Genomic DNA, 17,302 nt, shown 5'->3' with positions numbered 1-17,302 from the left:
TCTGACTGCAGTGCCCCCTGTGTCAGGAGGCTGAGAGTATAGCAACGGGCAATCTCTTCTCATTGTTTTCTGATTTCAGTGCCCCCCTGTGTCGGGAGGCTCAGAGTATAGCAACGGGCAATCTCTTCTCATTGTTTTCTGACTGCAGTGCCCCCCTGTGTCGGGAGGCTCAGAGTATAGCAATGGGCAATCTCTTCTCATTGTTTTCTGATTGCAGTGCCCCCTGTGTCGGGAGGCTCAGAGTATAGCAACGGGCAATCTCTTCTCATTGTTTTCTGACTGCAGTGCCCCCCTGTGTCGGGAGGCTAAGAGTATAGCAACGGGCAATCTCTTCTCATTGTTTTCTGACTGCAGTGCCCCCCTGTGTCGGGAGGCTCAGAGTATAGCAACGGGCAATCTCTTCTCATTGTTTTCTGACTGCAGTGCCCCCCTGTGTCTGGAGGCTCAGAGTATAGCAACGGGCAATCTCTTCTCATTGTTTTCTGACTGCAGTGCCCCCTGTGTCGGGAGGCTCAGAGTATAGCAACGGGCAATCTCTTCTCATTGTTTTCTGACTGCAGTGCCCCCCTGTGTCGGGAGGCTCAAAGGATATAGCAACAGGCAATCTCTTCTCATAGTTTGCTGATTGCAGTGCCCCCTGTGTCGGGAGGCTCAAAGAGTATAGCAACGGGCAATCTCTTCTCATAGTTTTCTGATTGCAGTGCCCCCTGTGTCGGGAGGCTCAAAGAGTATAGCAACGGGCAATCTCTTCTCATTGTTTTCTGATTGCAGTGCCCCCTGTGTCGGGAGGCTCAGAGTATAGCAATGGGCAATCTCTTCTCATTGTTTTCTGACTGCAGTGCCCCCCTGTGTTGGGAGGCTCAGAGTACAGCAACAGGCAATCTCTTCTCATTGTTTTCTGACTGCAGTGCCCCCTGTGTCGGGAGGCTCAGAGTATAGCAACGGGCAATCTCTTCTCATTGTTTTCTGATTGCAGTGCCCCCCTGTGTCGGGAGGCTCAGACTATAGCAACGGGCAATCTCTTCTCATTGTTTTCTGATTGCAGTGCCCCCCTGTGTCGGGAGGCTCAGAGTATAGTAACGGGCAATCTCTTCTCATTGTTTTCTGATTGCAGCGCCCACCTGTGTCGGGAGGCTCAGAGTATAGCAACGGGCAATCTCTTCTCATTGTTTTCTGACTGCAGTGCCCCCCTGTGCGGGAGGCTCAGAGTATAGCAGCGGGCAATCTCTTCTCATTGTTTTCTGACTGCAGTGCCCCCTGTGTCGGGAGGCTCAGAGTATAGCAACGGGCAATCTCTTATCATTGTTTTCTGATTGCAGTGCCCCCCTGTGTCGGGATGCTCAGAGTATAGCAACGGGCAATCTCTTCTCATTGTTTTCTGACTGCAGTGCCCCTCTGTGTCGGGAGGCTAAGAGTATAGCAACGGGCAATCTCTTCTCATTGTTTTCTGACTGCAGTGCCCCCCTGTGTCGGGAGGCTCAGAGTATAGCAACGGGCAATCTCTTCTCATTGTTTTCTGACTGCAGTGCCCCCCTGTGTCGGGAGGCTCAGAGTATAGCAACGGACGGAGGCTCAGAGTATAGCAACGGGCAATCTCTTCTCATTGTTTTCTGACTGCAGTGTCCCCCTGTGTCGGGAGGCTCAGAGTATAGCAATGGGAAATCTCTTCTCATTGTTTTCTGATTGCAGTGCCCCCTGTGTCGGGAGGCTCAGAGTATAGCAACAGGCAATCTCTTCTCATTGTTTTCTGATTGCAGTGCACATCCCAGATTAATCCAACGTGATAGTGGACAAGTTAAGCAGAGCAATTCTAATGTCTCCCTAGTGGTCCCCGAAACAGGAAATTGCGAACCAAATCTTTCGAAAGTGGGGCCAGCCCTGCTGCAACCTTTTTGCCATGCCCATGAATGCCAAATGCAGCAGCTACCTTTCCCTAATCCCCCATCCGGGGAGTCACCAAGGGATGCACTTGTTCACAACTGGCCCCTGGGACTTCTTTATGCCTGGCCCCTGGGACTTGTTTATTCCTTTCCTCCATTTTCACTAATCCCCGAGGTTCTACAGAAAGCCAAATCATTGAGTTGCAGGTTAATTCTCATTGCTCCATACTGGCCTCATCAAATCGGGTTTCCTTTCCTATGGCCCCATCTCCAAGAAGAGCCATGGATTCTGGACCTGGTACCAGATCTTCTGAATCATCAGTCAGGAATGCTCCACCCCTCTATTCAAACCCTCAAACTGATAGCTTGGCTTCTCCACTTCAGTCTTAGTCAGGCTTCCAGACATTTCCCTGGCCGTGAGACACTTTCTAGTTTCATCTCATAAGACGACTAGAAGGCTTTATGGTAGTAAATGGAAAAGGTTTTCATATTGGGCTTCCAAGAATCACATTGACCCTTCACAGCCCCTGTAAGTACAATCTTAGACTTCTTATCAGAAATCTTTAATCAAGGCGCAGCAGCAGCTACCATATGAGTACAATGAGCTGCCATTTCTAACTACCATATAGGAGACATGGTATCAAAAATAATGTCTCACAGGTTGTGCAAAGCTTTCCTGAGAGGTACTTTTTTAAGACCACCAAAAAGGGAACTACCACCTCCTTGGGATCTCAAATTGGTGCTGACTACTCTGATTCTCCCACCATACGAACCAGCTTCCTCTTGCCAACTGAAGTTTCTGACCTGGAAAACAACCTTCTTGATAGCCTTTACTTCAGCTAGGAGGGTGTCAGAACTTCAAGCTCTATCCATTCGCACTCCATATTTGTTTTTTCACAAAGATAGAATCTCTCTTAGAACAAATCCTTCATTCCTTCCTAAGCTATGTTCTGAGACCAGTTTGAACCAGTCCATTGACCTGCCTGTTTTCTTTCCGAATTATGCCAACAAGGCAGATTATAAGCTACATCAATTGGACATCCACAGGCAGTTACGTTTCTACTTGCGTAGAACGAAAGGAGTTAGGAAATCCAACCAGTTATTCATGTCTTTCTCAGATAATAAGAAAATATAAAGAAGATAATATCAAAATGGCTTACTGACACGATAACCTATGCATAGAATTCTCAACGTAAACAATTGCCAGGAAGGATTAGGGCCCACTCAACAAGAGCTATGTCGACTTTGGCCACTTTTCAGGCCAGATTGTCTTTGGACTCAATCTGTGCTGCAGCCACATGGGTCAATCCTCATACCTTCATCTCTCATTACAAAGTAGACATGGCCTCCTGGAACAGGGCCTTATTTGATTCCACTGTTCTGAAGAGCTTATTCCTGTGAGCCACCCAAGAAAGAAGGTGCTGTGGACACTGTCCGAACCAGCAGGAATGAAAGCAAGATGGGACAGCATAACATTAAGAAGTTATGTACTCACGATAATATTCCATGTTTATTGTCCATAATCTCACCTTCATTCTTGCGTCCCACCCTCCTTCCCCCTACCTTCACTCCTGGAGGATTGAGAGGAATTTTTGGATTGGTTACAAATGTGCTCTGTTTCCCTTCTTACCTCATAAGACTTAGGCTAAGGATGGTTAACACTATTGGAATATGAGTTCTAATTTGTTAGTGTTTTGCAAACAAGCTCTAGGTAACCTTCTCTAGGCATCATTGGATAGGGTATAGCCTCAAGCCAGTGGAAGCTCTCGAGCTTTAGTAAAAAGGCAGAGTCAGAACCAAGCATCAGTTTCCGAACCCAACCAGCAAGAATAAAGGTGAGATTATGGACAACAAACATGGAATGCTATGGTGAGTACATAACTTCTTATTTTGGAGGGCAGGCTTAACGTTTATAATACTGCTGATATTTACAGTTGTGTTGTAATCACTGCTTTGTGGTTATACATTGAGAGAATTGCACCTGTCTGTACTGTTGACATAGAGGTGATGCACTGAGTTTGATTTTGAAAAAGAAATGTGCAAGGCTATGCACTTTGTAAGAGGATACCCATGGAAAGCTTATATTCTTGGCTTGGTAACCATACTCATGACAGAGGAGGCAAGCATAAGAGAGTAATATCATCCGTGAGTGGATTCATGTTACGTAGTATGAAACCAGAAGACATACCTAATAGGATGATGGGTTGTATGCTGAGCACTGTAAATTCAGTATATACTGACACATCGTTCTTTAACTGGCAAGGCACTGAGAATTCTGCAGCTGGAATGCACTCGGAATGACTGGGAAACACACAGAAATGCAAGCTTAAGGTGGTAGGAGGTGTCCAAACCTTACCAAAGGTATCGAAGGAACGGTAGAAACATGCATGGGTGGTAGGACTTGGTTTAGGACTACTTTGGGGAGATACTTCACAGAGGGAGCAATAAAAGTTAGACTGGTACAGAATAATGCTGCTTTCTACTCAGCAAGAAGGGGTTGAGATGAAGAGAAGACCATATATATGGGGTCTAGTTACAATGCTCTGGGTGAGTTAAATAAACTTCAATAGAATACAAGATGAAGGACAAAAAGGAAAAAATAAATATATATATATATATATATATATATATATATATATATATATATATATATATATATATGTATGTATGTATGTATGTATGTGTGTATATAAGGATCAGCACAAAAATAGCAAGAATGTTTAATTCTTTGGCATTGATATTTTTTTTGGATTGATTGATGGATTGATGTTTGTTGCACTAATTACTAGAGTCACCAAAAGATTTAAATGAAGCAGAATCTTGAATATTTAGTACGTCAGACCAGATGGCTCCAAGTGTCTTTCTTGTGTGCTGCTCTGTACCCTTGTAGATCTTCCACCCACTTAGTATTTCCCTTGTAATGCCTTGTTTTGTATCTTCATACAAATACCATTGGTTTATAAGTCTGCTCATTTAGTACCTTTCATTGTAACTGTTGAAAACTTGTGTCAAATTGTCTGACCTAATATGTTCTTTGCTTCAAACTTCTGCAGCTCTAAACTGTACGTGATGAATGCCGAAGGAAGTCAGGAAATTGGCAGTTTGAGAGATCATCCCAAAGCCAAGTCATGCACAGATGCAGAAGGTATGCTGAGCTTTGTATTTACACTCTCCATTTGCGATGGATGTCTTTAGGGAGCATTCGTTTTGCATTAAAAAATATTTATTCGCTTGTGTTTTAGCTGTGTATCTGTAGCCACGGTTAATGTGAAAAATTGCCTCAAAATGACCTCCAATTCTAGCCCAAGAACTTGAACTTAATTCTGGTACTACTATAGGAATACAACCCTTGGAGTTGTGCTATACAGATGGGTAGCTGTTTCACTGAAACCTTTCCAAGAGGACATTCCTCTGGCTTGGTAGTTAATTAGACAGAGTAAAAGATTTCATGTCAGTTATAAAGGAAGATATTTTCGGCATATGCTGGCTATTGTTTGTCTCTGCAGTGCAAGTGTATGGAAAGATCTACAGAATATGGTTACCCCCTCACTGAATGCAGTGCTGTTAAGGGAAATAGACATTAAATGTACAATGGAGCTGTTTTAATAGCAGTGAATTAAGAGTACCATGGTAGAAAGGTATATTCAGAGAACCTAAATTAATTTCAAAACTTGCTAGTAGTAAGGCACAGGTGACAGGTTGATGACACATTGTTGAATAAAAACATCCACTTTCAGACTGTCTTTCAAAGTGAAAGGAAAAAAAGCATTTGGCTAAAGAGATCCTTGCCATTTCTATAGTGTTATGAGATACCTTTTCATGATAAATATATTTTATAGTCTTTTGTCTGTAGCTAGTTTGCACTCAGTTCATGCAGAAGACATCCAGAAGACAGCTCAGATTTCTACAGTTTGCAGAAAAATCTTGTTTCAGGAAAGACATTCCCCAGGATTCAGCAAGCTCTGCTCGGTGTGCAGGAATAGTGCAGGAGCTGCTGGAGGCAATATGGCCACAGTGCGATCCAGGAATAAGCTTCTGGGACATACACGAGGGCTCCTGCACTATTCCTGCATGGACACAGCTCCTGTGTGCAAATTTTGCAGGTGAATACCATGCAAATGGGGTGAATTTGCGATCCAGGAAGCTGGCAGGCAGCCGTGCAGGACTAGTGTAGTCTGCAGAAATGTAATTGGTTAGTAACCGAGGACATTTCTGCAAACTACAAAATGGAGCCATGATAACTCCAAATAAAGGGTGTATATAATGTGGAAAGCATGCCAATGGCCAAATATATGGCCATTGGCATGGAAAACAGTTGCAAAAATAAAAAAAAATAACTTTTATTTTTTTTAGCTGATTTCGGCTGTTTAAGCATAGGGCAGTGGCCTGCAAATGGGATCAAAAAAAAAAAAAAAAAAAACGTGAAATAAGCATTCTATCCAAAATCACAATTTTGCCATTATACTCAATGGCAGGCAGAAGACAACATGGCCAGTGAATAGTGGTTGCTAAGGGGGAAGGTTCAGTGTCAGACTTGTAACTAGGCATTAGCAGGCAATCCTATGCAAATGAGGGGAATGATAGTGAATCCTAGATCTCCCCTCATGGCTAGCCTGCAGCCAACCGTGTCAGTGCAGGAAGACCATGGTGTAAGCCTAAGAGCTAGCTGACATCATAGATGGGTGTGTCAGGCATACTGTAAGCTTATTGGAGCCCTGTGGCTCGGGTTTGCCCTTAGCTTAGCAGAGCTCAGCAAGGGGGTGTGTCTGAGGCTGCCTAGCACTCTTTACATTGCCTAAACGGGTGTGTGCACTGCGCACCATGCTTTAAAGGGGACAAAAGTAAACCAGGAAATAGCAGCTCCATGCACATCTGAGCACTGTGTTTGTGCAGCGTGCCCCTGGGCTTAAACAGGAAGGCAATGGGAAGGGAAAACTACAGTAGGAAGATAATTGAGGAAAACTAGCATAGCTGGCAGGTGAAATGTATCAGAATCAGCCAATTACACAGGCAGCAGCCCAGCACACTACTATAAACTATGCAAACTCCTTTCCCTCTGGTTTTTCCCACAAACTCTACACCACCAGTGTACACAAGCGGGGACATTTTACCAAACAAAAGCAACAAAATGATAGGGGCTGCAGTAGCTCTCATAAATCAACACGTGGAAGAGGCTGAGGGTGGTTAGGATGAGAATGCTGATGACCAACCCAGAGTGAGCAGAAGGAGAAGAGTGTACAGACCCAGGGTAACCTACCAGGAGCTACATGAGCTGGAGATAGTGGAGCACTATAGGGTGGACAGGGACCTCTTACAGCAAATTGTTGAGCTGTGTCAGCCACGCCTCACACACAGCACCAACAGACGAGAACCCATCGCAGTGGATACCAAGGTATGTGTAGGCCTAAGAATACTAGCCACAGGTACCTTCCAAAGGCCAACTAAGGATATAATGGGGATCTCACATGCATCAGCATCCAGGGTACTCCACCAGTTCTTGGATGCCATGTCAGCACATGCCAGTGAGCACATATATTTCCACAACAGCCGTGAGGTGTTGACCAGCAATACGGGTCTCTTCCACCAAATAGCAGAATACCCTGAGGTAGTGGGTGCTATAGACTGCAAGCACATATGCATCAAAGCACCCCCCGGTGCGCGGGGTAGGGTCTATATCAACCGCAATGGCTTCCCCTCCATTAACTGCCAGGTCATGTGCGATGCCCGGGGCATTATAATGAATGTATGTGCTGGCTGCCCTGGAAGCTATCATGACTCCCACATCTGGCACATGTTGCAGCTGTACCAGAGATTTGCCACTGGGGACATCCCTTATGGCCACCTAGTGGAGGATGCTGGTTATGCACTGGAGCCGTGGCTGATGACACCCATCAGAAATGCACACACACCCAAACAAGAACTCCATAATGAGGTACACACAGACCAGAATCATAATAGAGCATGTGTTTGAGATGCTCAAGTCACAGTTCCGGTGCCTGGACACATCTGGTGTAGCCTTGCAGTACTCACCAGCTACATGTACCCAAATTGTCATCGTATGTGCCATGCTACACAATATGATCCTGCGGAAACAGCTGCAGCAGGAACAGCACGGGGCAGGGCCACACAGCTCCCCACCATTGGCAAGGCCTGCACAGGCACAGAGTGACCTGGAGGAGGAACAACCTGAGCCTGCCCCAGTAGGCAGAAGGAGGCATGCCCAGGTTCCCACGCCATGGCAAAGAGGCAACACATAGCACATACAATGACACGGTAGAAACTCAGGGAATGACACCTCTCTCTGACTCACACATACAGTAAAAGCAATGACAAACATGACACTACCTGTGCTTAACCATGTATAGGGAGTGTACTATGTGCATCCGACGTAGTCAGCCCTCCAGCACCATTCTCAATACTGGCACAGCCACAAGGTATGTCACTCTCCCTATCAATTGCCAAATGGAGTAGTATACTTTGTTACTTCTATCTATGGTATGGATGTGAGCATGCAAGGGAATTGGGTGGCTGAATGGGATGCCAGCAGATAGTAGACAACTATAGTGGCAGCATGAGATCTGTAACAAATACCGGTGTCACCATAGTAGCCAGTACTAGACAATGTGACAAAACTCACTGCAGTAAATGTGGTGGGCCACATGTGTGTCCATAGGACACACGGATGCCAGTCAGGGAGGCTCACATACCCAACAACAGTCTCAGCCAGCAGGACAGGTGTAGACAAACACAAACAAAGGCTGTGCTAAGGCCTCTGATTGATGGCTATGGAGAACAGCCCCCCTCCAGACCTACATAGACAGACTACAACAGGTCAGGCAGTGCAATGTTAGTTCTGAAGGGTAAGAAGTCAGAAACTGAAATGTAGGTCAGTCAAAGCTAAGACCTGTAGTACACTGATATGCCTCTAGTCAGCAGGACAGGTCAGAATACAGAATGAAATGAAGTACCTGACATACCAGTACAGTCATAGCAAATGTGTACAAGTGTCAGGTGTGCCCCCCCAATCCTGTGTAGAAATGTATAACATGTATGTGTACGTATAATAACAGTGGAGCACAGATTACATGAGCTGGCCAAGGTAGCAGGATAGATTGTAGCATGTGTACAATATGCAGGGCTGCGTGTGTTAGGTTAGTGTTTGTTGTATATTGTGTGAGAGTGGTCAGTATGTATGCATGGTGAGGTTTGTCCTGGTGGCCATTGACCAGTAATGCCAATGACAAGGCCTGGTTCTCACAACTGCAGTGCCAAAAACAATGCTTCCCAGCAAAACACATTCCAGCAGTAAGCCATAGTAAATGTTTGGAAGTAATATGTCACCATCTGAAAGATGGACATGGCATGAATGTGGGCCCAGACATACAAGCAGTACACAGGGGGAATTACCCCAGATAGACAGTGTATAATATGTAACTGTCAAATGGACACACCCTTGGAATTGTACATACAGGTTAGCAGCACATTAGTTGGGCTTGTAGTAGGGAATACTGATGTCATCAGGCCAAACACTGGTAGACTATAAAGGTCATAGGAATGATGTATTGAGAAACAGCTGATGTCCCTGCACAAGCCAGCATAAGTGGAATGCCCCATATGCCCCATGCATATCTGTGAGTCAGATGCAAGTAGTATCCATAGCACACATGCACCCAGCTCACCCCACCATCACCCACAGATACCTCTCCGGTCTTATCCCTGCTGTTGGGACTGAGTACAGTATGACCCCCCACCTCTGTATGGCAATAGCCAAAGAATGCAGCATGCAGAACCGGTGTCCCATGCAGGTGTGTCCCTAGCTGTAACCAGCACCCTGCCAGCATCCACACCACTGGATCAATAATGACAGAAAGTATTGGCATTAACACCTTGCACACCTACCCTGTCACCCCAGAGGAATATAGTGTATTGTAGTCTGGGACTGTAGGTGTGACACAATGCAATGGCCTGCTACAGCTGGCCTGCATCACTACCAAATGGCCTACAGTCCTCTGCCAAAGGCCTGTGTCTCACCCATACTGCCAATGTATGTTATGTCATGGACTCCCAAATAACAACATATCACAGTCCACAGAACCCAAATGCAAGGCTATGTGGGCAAATTCCAGCAACATGCCCACCATCTCCTACTGCATGAACTGTGGACCAACACATAATTACTGCTGGGATTAGGTGATAACTATAGGGAACTTATCAGATAATGTTTGCATAATGTCTGGAAGAGAATAGAATAATGGGGGGGGGGTATGGGTGACATGGAATGTGTGAAGTACGAAAATTGGGTGTGTGCACATACTATCCCTGCCTGCAAACACAGGAATGGGTGGCTACAAACCTGCTCATAAACCACAACGTGAATGGGGTTATGTCCAGAATTATGACCCATGCCTGTGGGTAACCTGTGTGAATCTGTACAGCTGTGAGGTATGGCCACAGCAGGATATGGCCATGCTGTCATGTTGATGGATGTACAAGCATGGGATCCTCAGCCACCACTGTACCAAGGGGCTGAACCATTTACACAGATCCAGCAGCAAGTGTCTTCAGCTTCCTCTCCAGAATGGCTTGATTGTGCAAGAATATGTAGGCTGCAGACCACAATACTGGACAGAGCTGCATTCACCCTGTGTCCCCCAGGACATCACTGCAAGCAAATATGTATACCTGACAGTACTTGATGACATAAAACATCACAGGGTAAAACAGTACATATGTCTGAATATCTTTGCTAACACCAAGACCATGTAGCAGAAGCAGCGCAGACACAATTACCTACAGTAACCCACTATCCTTTGCCCATTTTAACCCCATATTGTCAGCCAATCTACAGATATCCCACAGAAACAGGTTGCTAGCTGTAGGTGTAGAACACAAAAGCCTGCACTGGAGTACAACCTACCTGGAATAGATTCACACATTCAATACAGAAGGTCATACTGGGCATACTCCCACACTTACAGAAATGAAGCCCATGTCTAGCAACAGCAGTGGACTATACATATATGACAGTCACAGATGTTTGTGCACACACTCCTCATTACATACCAGTCATGCTTTGCACACACATTGGCTAGGAATACACACATATATCCAAGGACAACACACTATAATAGGCCAAAATTACACATACATAGATGTGTGGAAGAGAGTAACAGACAGTGACAAAGAGCCTCCCATCATGAGGCCTGTCCCACCCAGCAGACAACCAATTGGCTAAAACCACATGATGTGCAAATGTCAATCACCGTAGACATTTGCCTCTGGTATCCCTCAGCACTATAGTGTCTGTGGTACTTGTGCTAACTGTGTAACATGACTGTACAAGTCAGTAGTCATCTAGCAGTTGTATACACGTACCTGTGGAATATAAACCTGTGTGTGCCTGAGTGTTGTGTCTCTGCCTGTAGATGAATGGGTCATGGCCCATGCGCACACACTGCACTCCCCATCGCCCTACCATGGCAAGCCTGCTGATGTCTTCACCTTGAAATAGACCTTTGGGGAAGTAGTAGCCCAGTAATCTCCTTGGCATGTCCTATAACTGTGTGATGCTGTAGTGTGATGTACTAGTTAGGTAGGAGTTCTAATCCCAGATATGGCAGCTGTGTGTGTTTGTGTAGGGATCAATGCTTTTGAGACCATTCACACTCACTACAGTTTCAGATGCCCTACTTTGCTAAGGCTGCTGTTGTCATCCACTTTGAAATACACCTTTGGGGAAGGAATAGCCCAGTAAGCTCAATGGCATGTGGTATAACTACGTAATGCTGTAGTGTGATATACTAGTTAGGTAGAAGTTCTATTCCCAGACATGGCAACTGTGAAACTGTGTGTGTTTGGTTATGTGTGTGTAGGGAGCAATGTTTTTGTGGCCATTCACAGTCACTAGGCACACCTAAAAATAGAGAACATTGATAACTGTGCAGTAAGAGAGACCTGATCCAAGGCTCAAGAGAGCACCCCTGCATTACCAGGTACAGCTCTCACCACACCTGTTGGCCACCAAACCAGGACCAAAACAATAAAGGTGGAGGAGTGTCCATATTCACCAAGGATATTCACACCACCAGACTACTTGCCCAAAAGAATGTGTCTGAAATACCCCAGGTGCAAATAACAGTAGGTCAGACTGCAATCCACCTTGTGCTTGCTACAGATCCCCCACCATGTCCCATGAGTCCCACTACAGATTTTGAAACATACTGTGAAATACTGGATGACTTGCACTACCCTGCTATTAACTGGGAAAAATACTTTTGTACCAACATGTGTGCCCAACGGTTATTGGAAGTCATAATTCCCAATCCTCTGGTTCAAGTAACCCATAGTCCCACTAGGGGCACAAATATCGTAGACCTGGTCATTACCAACATGGGAAATCAATGTTCCACAACTAGGATCACCTCATCGGTGGTCAGGTCTGCCCATGTGCTAATCATCCTGAACATCAACATCCCTCCCCCACACCCTAGTAAGGAAACCTCTGTAACACACCTCTCCAAAGCCAGCGTTATGCTACACATGTTAGACGTGACTAATGTCATGACACCCAAATAGATGGGAACTGAAAGGACGACTGCTGAATCCTGCATGAAGGCACTGTACAAGCACATCCACTCGTGCATGAATCGTGCCATCCAATCTAGAACCAAGAGGCTCCCCACCAAGAAAAGGAAGCCAATGTGGTGGCTCCCTGCCATAAACATACTGTACAACAAAAAGGAGGAAACTGTTGCAGAAATGGGGGAATCTCCAGGATGCAAAATACTCCCTTACCAGCCACAGTAAGAAGCAGATATCTCTCATAACATCCACTAAAGCTAGTTACAAACATACTATAGCCAAAGATGTCAAAGACAACTGCAAGCTGTTCCATAGCTATGTGAGGAATCTAAATGGCAATGCTCAGAACTGCTGTGAGCTACACCAGAATGGTATTAAATCTACTGCTCCCAGGGGATATTGCCAGTATCCTGGCAGACCGATTCAGTGCCAACTGCACCCCCCTCCCACCTCCAAAGGGCCCATTTCAACACGGAAAGATTGCCAGATTTCGGTAATAATGGCCACATAGGTAAAAATCACACTCTCCAGAGCTAAGACAACAGCAGCCATGGGACCAGTCAACATCCCGGGCTGTGTACTACATGAGCTATGAAATGAACTGACACCTCACCTATGTGCCATGTGTAATCATAGCCACACCTCAGGCTTCGTGCACACTGTTTTGCACACAGCTACAGTTATCCCAGACCACAAGGGGGGATCCACCTTGGATCCTGGGAACTACAGCCTCAGCAGCATGACGTGCCTGATCTGCAAGGCCATGGAATGTATTATCATGAAATTAAAACAAAGACATTGGCAATCAGGTTGGGTTTGTGAAGGGCCGATCATGTCACCTCAACCTGATTGATAACTGTGAATCCATCTCTAGAGCTGTGGACAAGGGTAAGGTGGTTCACACAGCCTATCCGGACCTCACCAAGGCCTTCGACACCATCCCCCAGTTTGGAATCATAGATAAATGTATCAAGCTGAGCATTAATCCCTATGTCACCCGATGGGCTGCCAACTTCTGTACTGACAGAACCCACACTGCAAATGCAGGTGACACCAACCCCAGCCCCAGACAAGTGACAGTTGGAGTACCTTTGTTTGGCATCTACTGCTGTGAAGTACAGTCTAACAGTAAGGGAGTCTGGCAAACACAGGTTGCAGATGACTGCACACTGGGAGCCAATATTGAATCCCCACATGATGTGGATATTCTACAGAAGGGCCTTACAGAAAGACATGCTTGGTGCCTGACCCATGGCCTCAAGATCAATGCCAAGAAATTTATAGTTATCCCCTTTGGGAAGGGACATGTACCTGTGAAGTACCACATAGGTGGCAGTACACTAAACACCTAAAGTGAGATAACAGACATAGGGACACAGGTGGACAGTGGTCTCACCTTTGATTACCACATTGCCACAACAGTTAGGAAATCCACTTATGTGACAAACCTCACCACAAAGGGCTTTGCATCCAGGAAAAGGAGGCCATTGTCCCTCTGTAGTCATCACTCTGTAGACCCAGTACAGACTACAACGGCCCATTCCATATGTACCTCACAAGACATTTGCAACAACTAGAAAGGCTGCAGGCATACCTCACTAAATGAATCACAGACCTAAACCAGATGCCCTATGCTGACTGTCTGAAAATCATCCAGCTATACTCTGTCACATCTTGTGTTCTCAGAGGCGATCTCTGCTTAACATACCATGCCATCTCAAACCCACATCTGTTAGACATGCTACACTTAAAGAATTCTAAACCCTCACAGCCACATGCTCCAGGGATCCATATCTTGTCATCACACTGAATACATGCTGGAGGGATGTGTTCCTGACCCAGAGTCTCCCCAGAACCTGGAATAGACTGCCCATACATGTCAAGCAGAGTGCCTCTTGTCCCTCTTCAAAAGGAACCTGGACGATTGGATGGGAGATAGGAAATTGACCCCGGGGATCATGTCAGCTGCCCTGCTAGACAGAGGTCCAGGAATGTAAATATTGTGGGAAGACATAGCCAGGGAATTATCATGTCTAGACATGTATAGGCCTTAGGGCCGATAGCCTCGTACCAACCTATGAACTACATTTTCCATTGCCCAACCTTGGCAAGATTGCTGATGTCATTCACTTTGAAATACACCTTTGGGGAAGGAGTAGCCCGATAATCTCCGTGGAATGTGCTATAACTGTGTAATGCTGTAGTGGCATGTACTAGTTAGGTAGGGGTTCTAATCCCAGACATGACAACTGTGAGACTTGGTGTGTGTGTGTGTGTGTGTGTGTGTGTGTGTGTGTGTGTGTGTGTGTGTGTGTGTGTGTGTGTGTGTTATACATATCCTGTATGGAGGTAGCTGTGAGTGTGTAACAACAGGACTCATTGTGGAGTGGGTTTTGCAAATTTCTTATATGGTGGGCCTATTATATGTCACAATGTCCACCTTACAAGGATAACAGATGTCAAACAGCAGAGAGGCTTGGTAGACAATCCATACCCCCTACAAGTGACATCATGGCTTGGCAAACAATATAGGCAACCCTTGTATTATCCAGAGAACACTCTCCACCTATGTCTCATACACAAACACACTCGGCTAGGCAACAGCCACTATGTTGGTAGTTCCCTGTATATTGCCCACAGATAGTAACCATGATGTGATTGTAGTAGACTACAGAGGACATGGCACCCTGTCCCATCCCTACAATAGGCAAATCATTGCATACAGTGCTCCTTCCCTATGTTCCCCACTGGACACCTGCAACAACTGTAGTGCCAGCAAATGTAACCCACAAAGGACATACCATGCCTTATACACATGCCGTGTGTGGACAGATGCCACTGACACCAGGGAATACCTGTATCACGCTGTCAGTGTATGTGCAGGGTCAACCTGGTGTCCATTGCCAGTTCTCAACACATGAGGTCAGGAATGGCACATCTGATGATAATCTGTCTACACAACATGCCCCAGACACCCCAGGTACACTTCCACATGTCACAGAACATGCATGTGGGACATGTGCACATCCCAGACATCGTCCATGTCATGGAATATAGAACACATACATGGCAAGCATTGCACAGCACTGGCCACCCACAATAGTAACCCAGATGACTGGATGGTGAATACAATAACTACCTGTCTGGGCCAATCCAGACACTACAACCCTGAGCAACACTGCAGACCATTGTCATGTGGCCTGATGCCAATGTATACCCTTTACCTAGCCTTGTACAGCCTTCTGGCACAGTCAACCCGTACACACTTGTGAAGCAATGCACCCATGCATGTCAGTACTGGCAGCCTATGTCTGTGTGTGTGTGTGTGTGTGTGTGTGGAGTATAATGATTTCGACCCCATTCACACTCACTACACCTCCCATTGGCCTACTGAAGCATGCATTCTGATGTCAGACACCTTGACATACCCTTTGCCCATATATCATCCTGATAACCCATGCTGTGCATGTATTACCAGCATATTACTATATTGTGGCAAACTAGCTAGTTAGGAAGTCTAATCCTGACTCTGCCAACTGTGATATGTGTGTGAGTCCCTGAGAGAGTGTGGCTGTGTCGACACCTGTTCATGTACGTGTACTACGCCTACCTTATCCCTCCTTTATCACTGCTGTAGATGTCACCTTTGGACAGCTCCGCAACATGTAAGCTCTGTGGTGCATGCAATAGCTGCATAGACATGTGATATCAAGACATAGCCAGGCAGGGGTTTGAAATCCCGTACTGGTAAGTGTGTGACACAAACATGCTTATGTTTTACTCTCCCACCTCCTCCCTGTCTTACTTTGTCTCTGTCTGCCTCTCTCACTCCCTTTCTGGTGGATGTGGAGAAGTACACCTGCTTTGCTTAGGCAGCAGCTTGTGTTTTGTAAGTGATGCTCATGATCAGCTGATGGCCTCTGCATGAATTGCAGTCCCCCACTAGCTCATCGCATATGGAACAACTGTGGTAACATTCCGATAGCCAATTACATGGAAACACACTCCTATAACTAGGAGCATCATGTGGGTGTTGGCCCTTTTCATTCACTGTGAGCAGGACTTCATGTCGGTGTTTGGCAAACTGCATCACAGATGGTAGTGGGCTATAACTGTAACAACATACACTGTGGAGACAGGCCAACAAACAGGAGGGGGATGTTCCAGACATGACTACAAAATGTAACTGTTGCTCTTCTGCATTTGGAGTAATGTTGGTTTAACAGGGTTTCTGTGGTTATGCCTGGTCCACATGATTTAATTCTTGTCATGAGAGTGTTATGTGTTTGAGGAAACTCCCACCTATAGGGTTATCTGCAGACTGCCCAGTGTTTGGAGTCTTATGTTTCTTGTGTTACTCACAGATCTCCTATCTTAGAACTGCAGAAGCATAGTCTGAGGATTGCAGTCAGTACATGGTGACAGTCATGAGAGTTACTGACTTCATATCCCTCATAGGACATATGTCACAACAAAGCCTGTTACAACAGTAAATGTATGAGGGTATCACAGCAACATGCCAATATAGGCCCAGTGTTTGTGCCTCCAGCCACAAGTCTGTCAACCTTTGTACATGTGTCATGCAGTAAGAGGTGCATATGTTCTGTACACCATTATTTATTGACATCATACCTGATAACAAGCCAGTCAGATATCAGACTGCTAGACATGTTATGTATAGTAGGGGTTATATTTGAGGACATAACCTGGGCATTCTGTGGTTGTGTGTACAGTAGTGGGGTCTGTGTACGTATGGTGATTGTCGACAGTATGTGTATTGCAAATACTACATGAACAGGGCTCAGTTTTGAGATTCTTTTACTGGTTAATTGGGTAACTTG

The 17,302-nt window shown here is 45.6% G+C and overlaps 1 protein-coding gene across 1 annotated transcript in view; it reads left to right on the top strand.

The window, feature by feature from the left end:
- LOC122816125 overlaps nt 1–17,302 on the top strand; it is a gene marked incomplete in the record, with an annotated part of 1,432,330 nt that overhangs the window by 274,288 nt on the left and 1,140,740 nt on the right. Inside the window, 1 exon segment of the mRNA XM_044088884.1 lies at nt 4,934–5,025. Within this exon segment, the coding sequence (XP_043944819.1) occupies nt 4,934–5,025 (92 nt within the window).

The sequence above is a fragment of the Protopterus annectens genome, chromosome 12.part0 (genome assembly GCF_019279795.1).
Source record: "Protopterus annectens isolate FY-2018-M chromosome 12.part0, PAN1.0, whole genome shotgun sequence".
NCBI lineage: Eukaryota > Metazoa > Chordata > Ceratodontiformes > Protopteridae > Protopterus > Protopterus annectens.
Note: the sequence above shows the minus strand (reverse complement) of the source record. Positions and strands in the feature narration are given on the sequence as shown.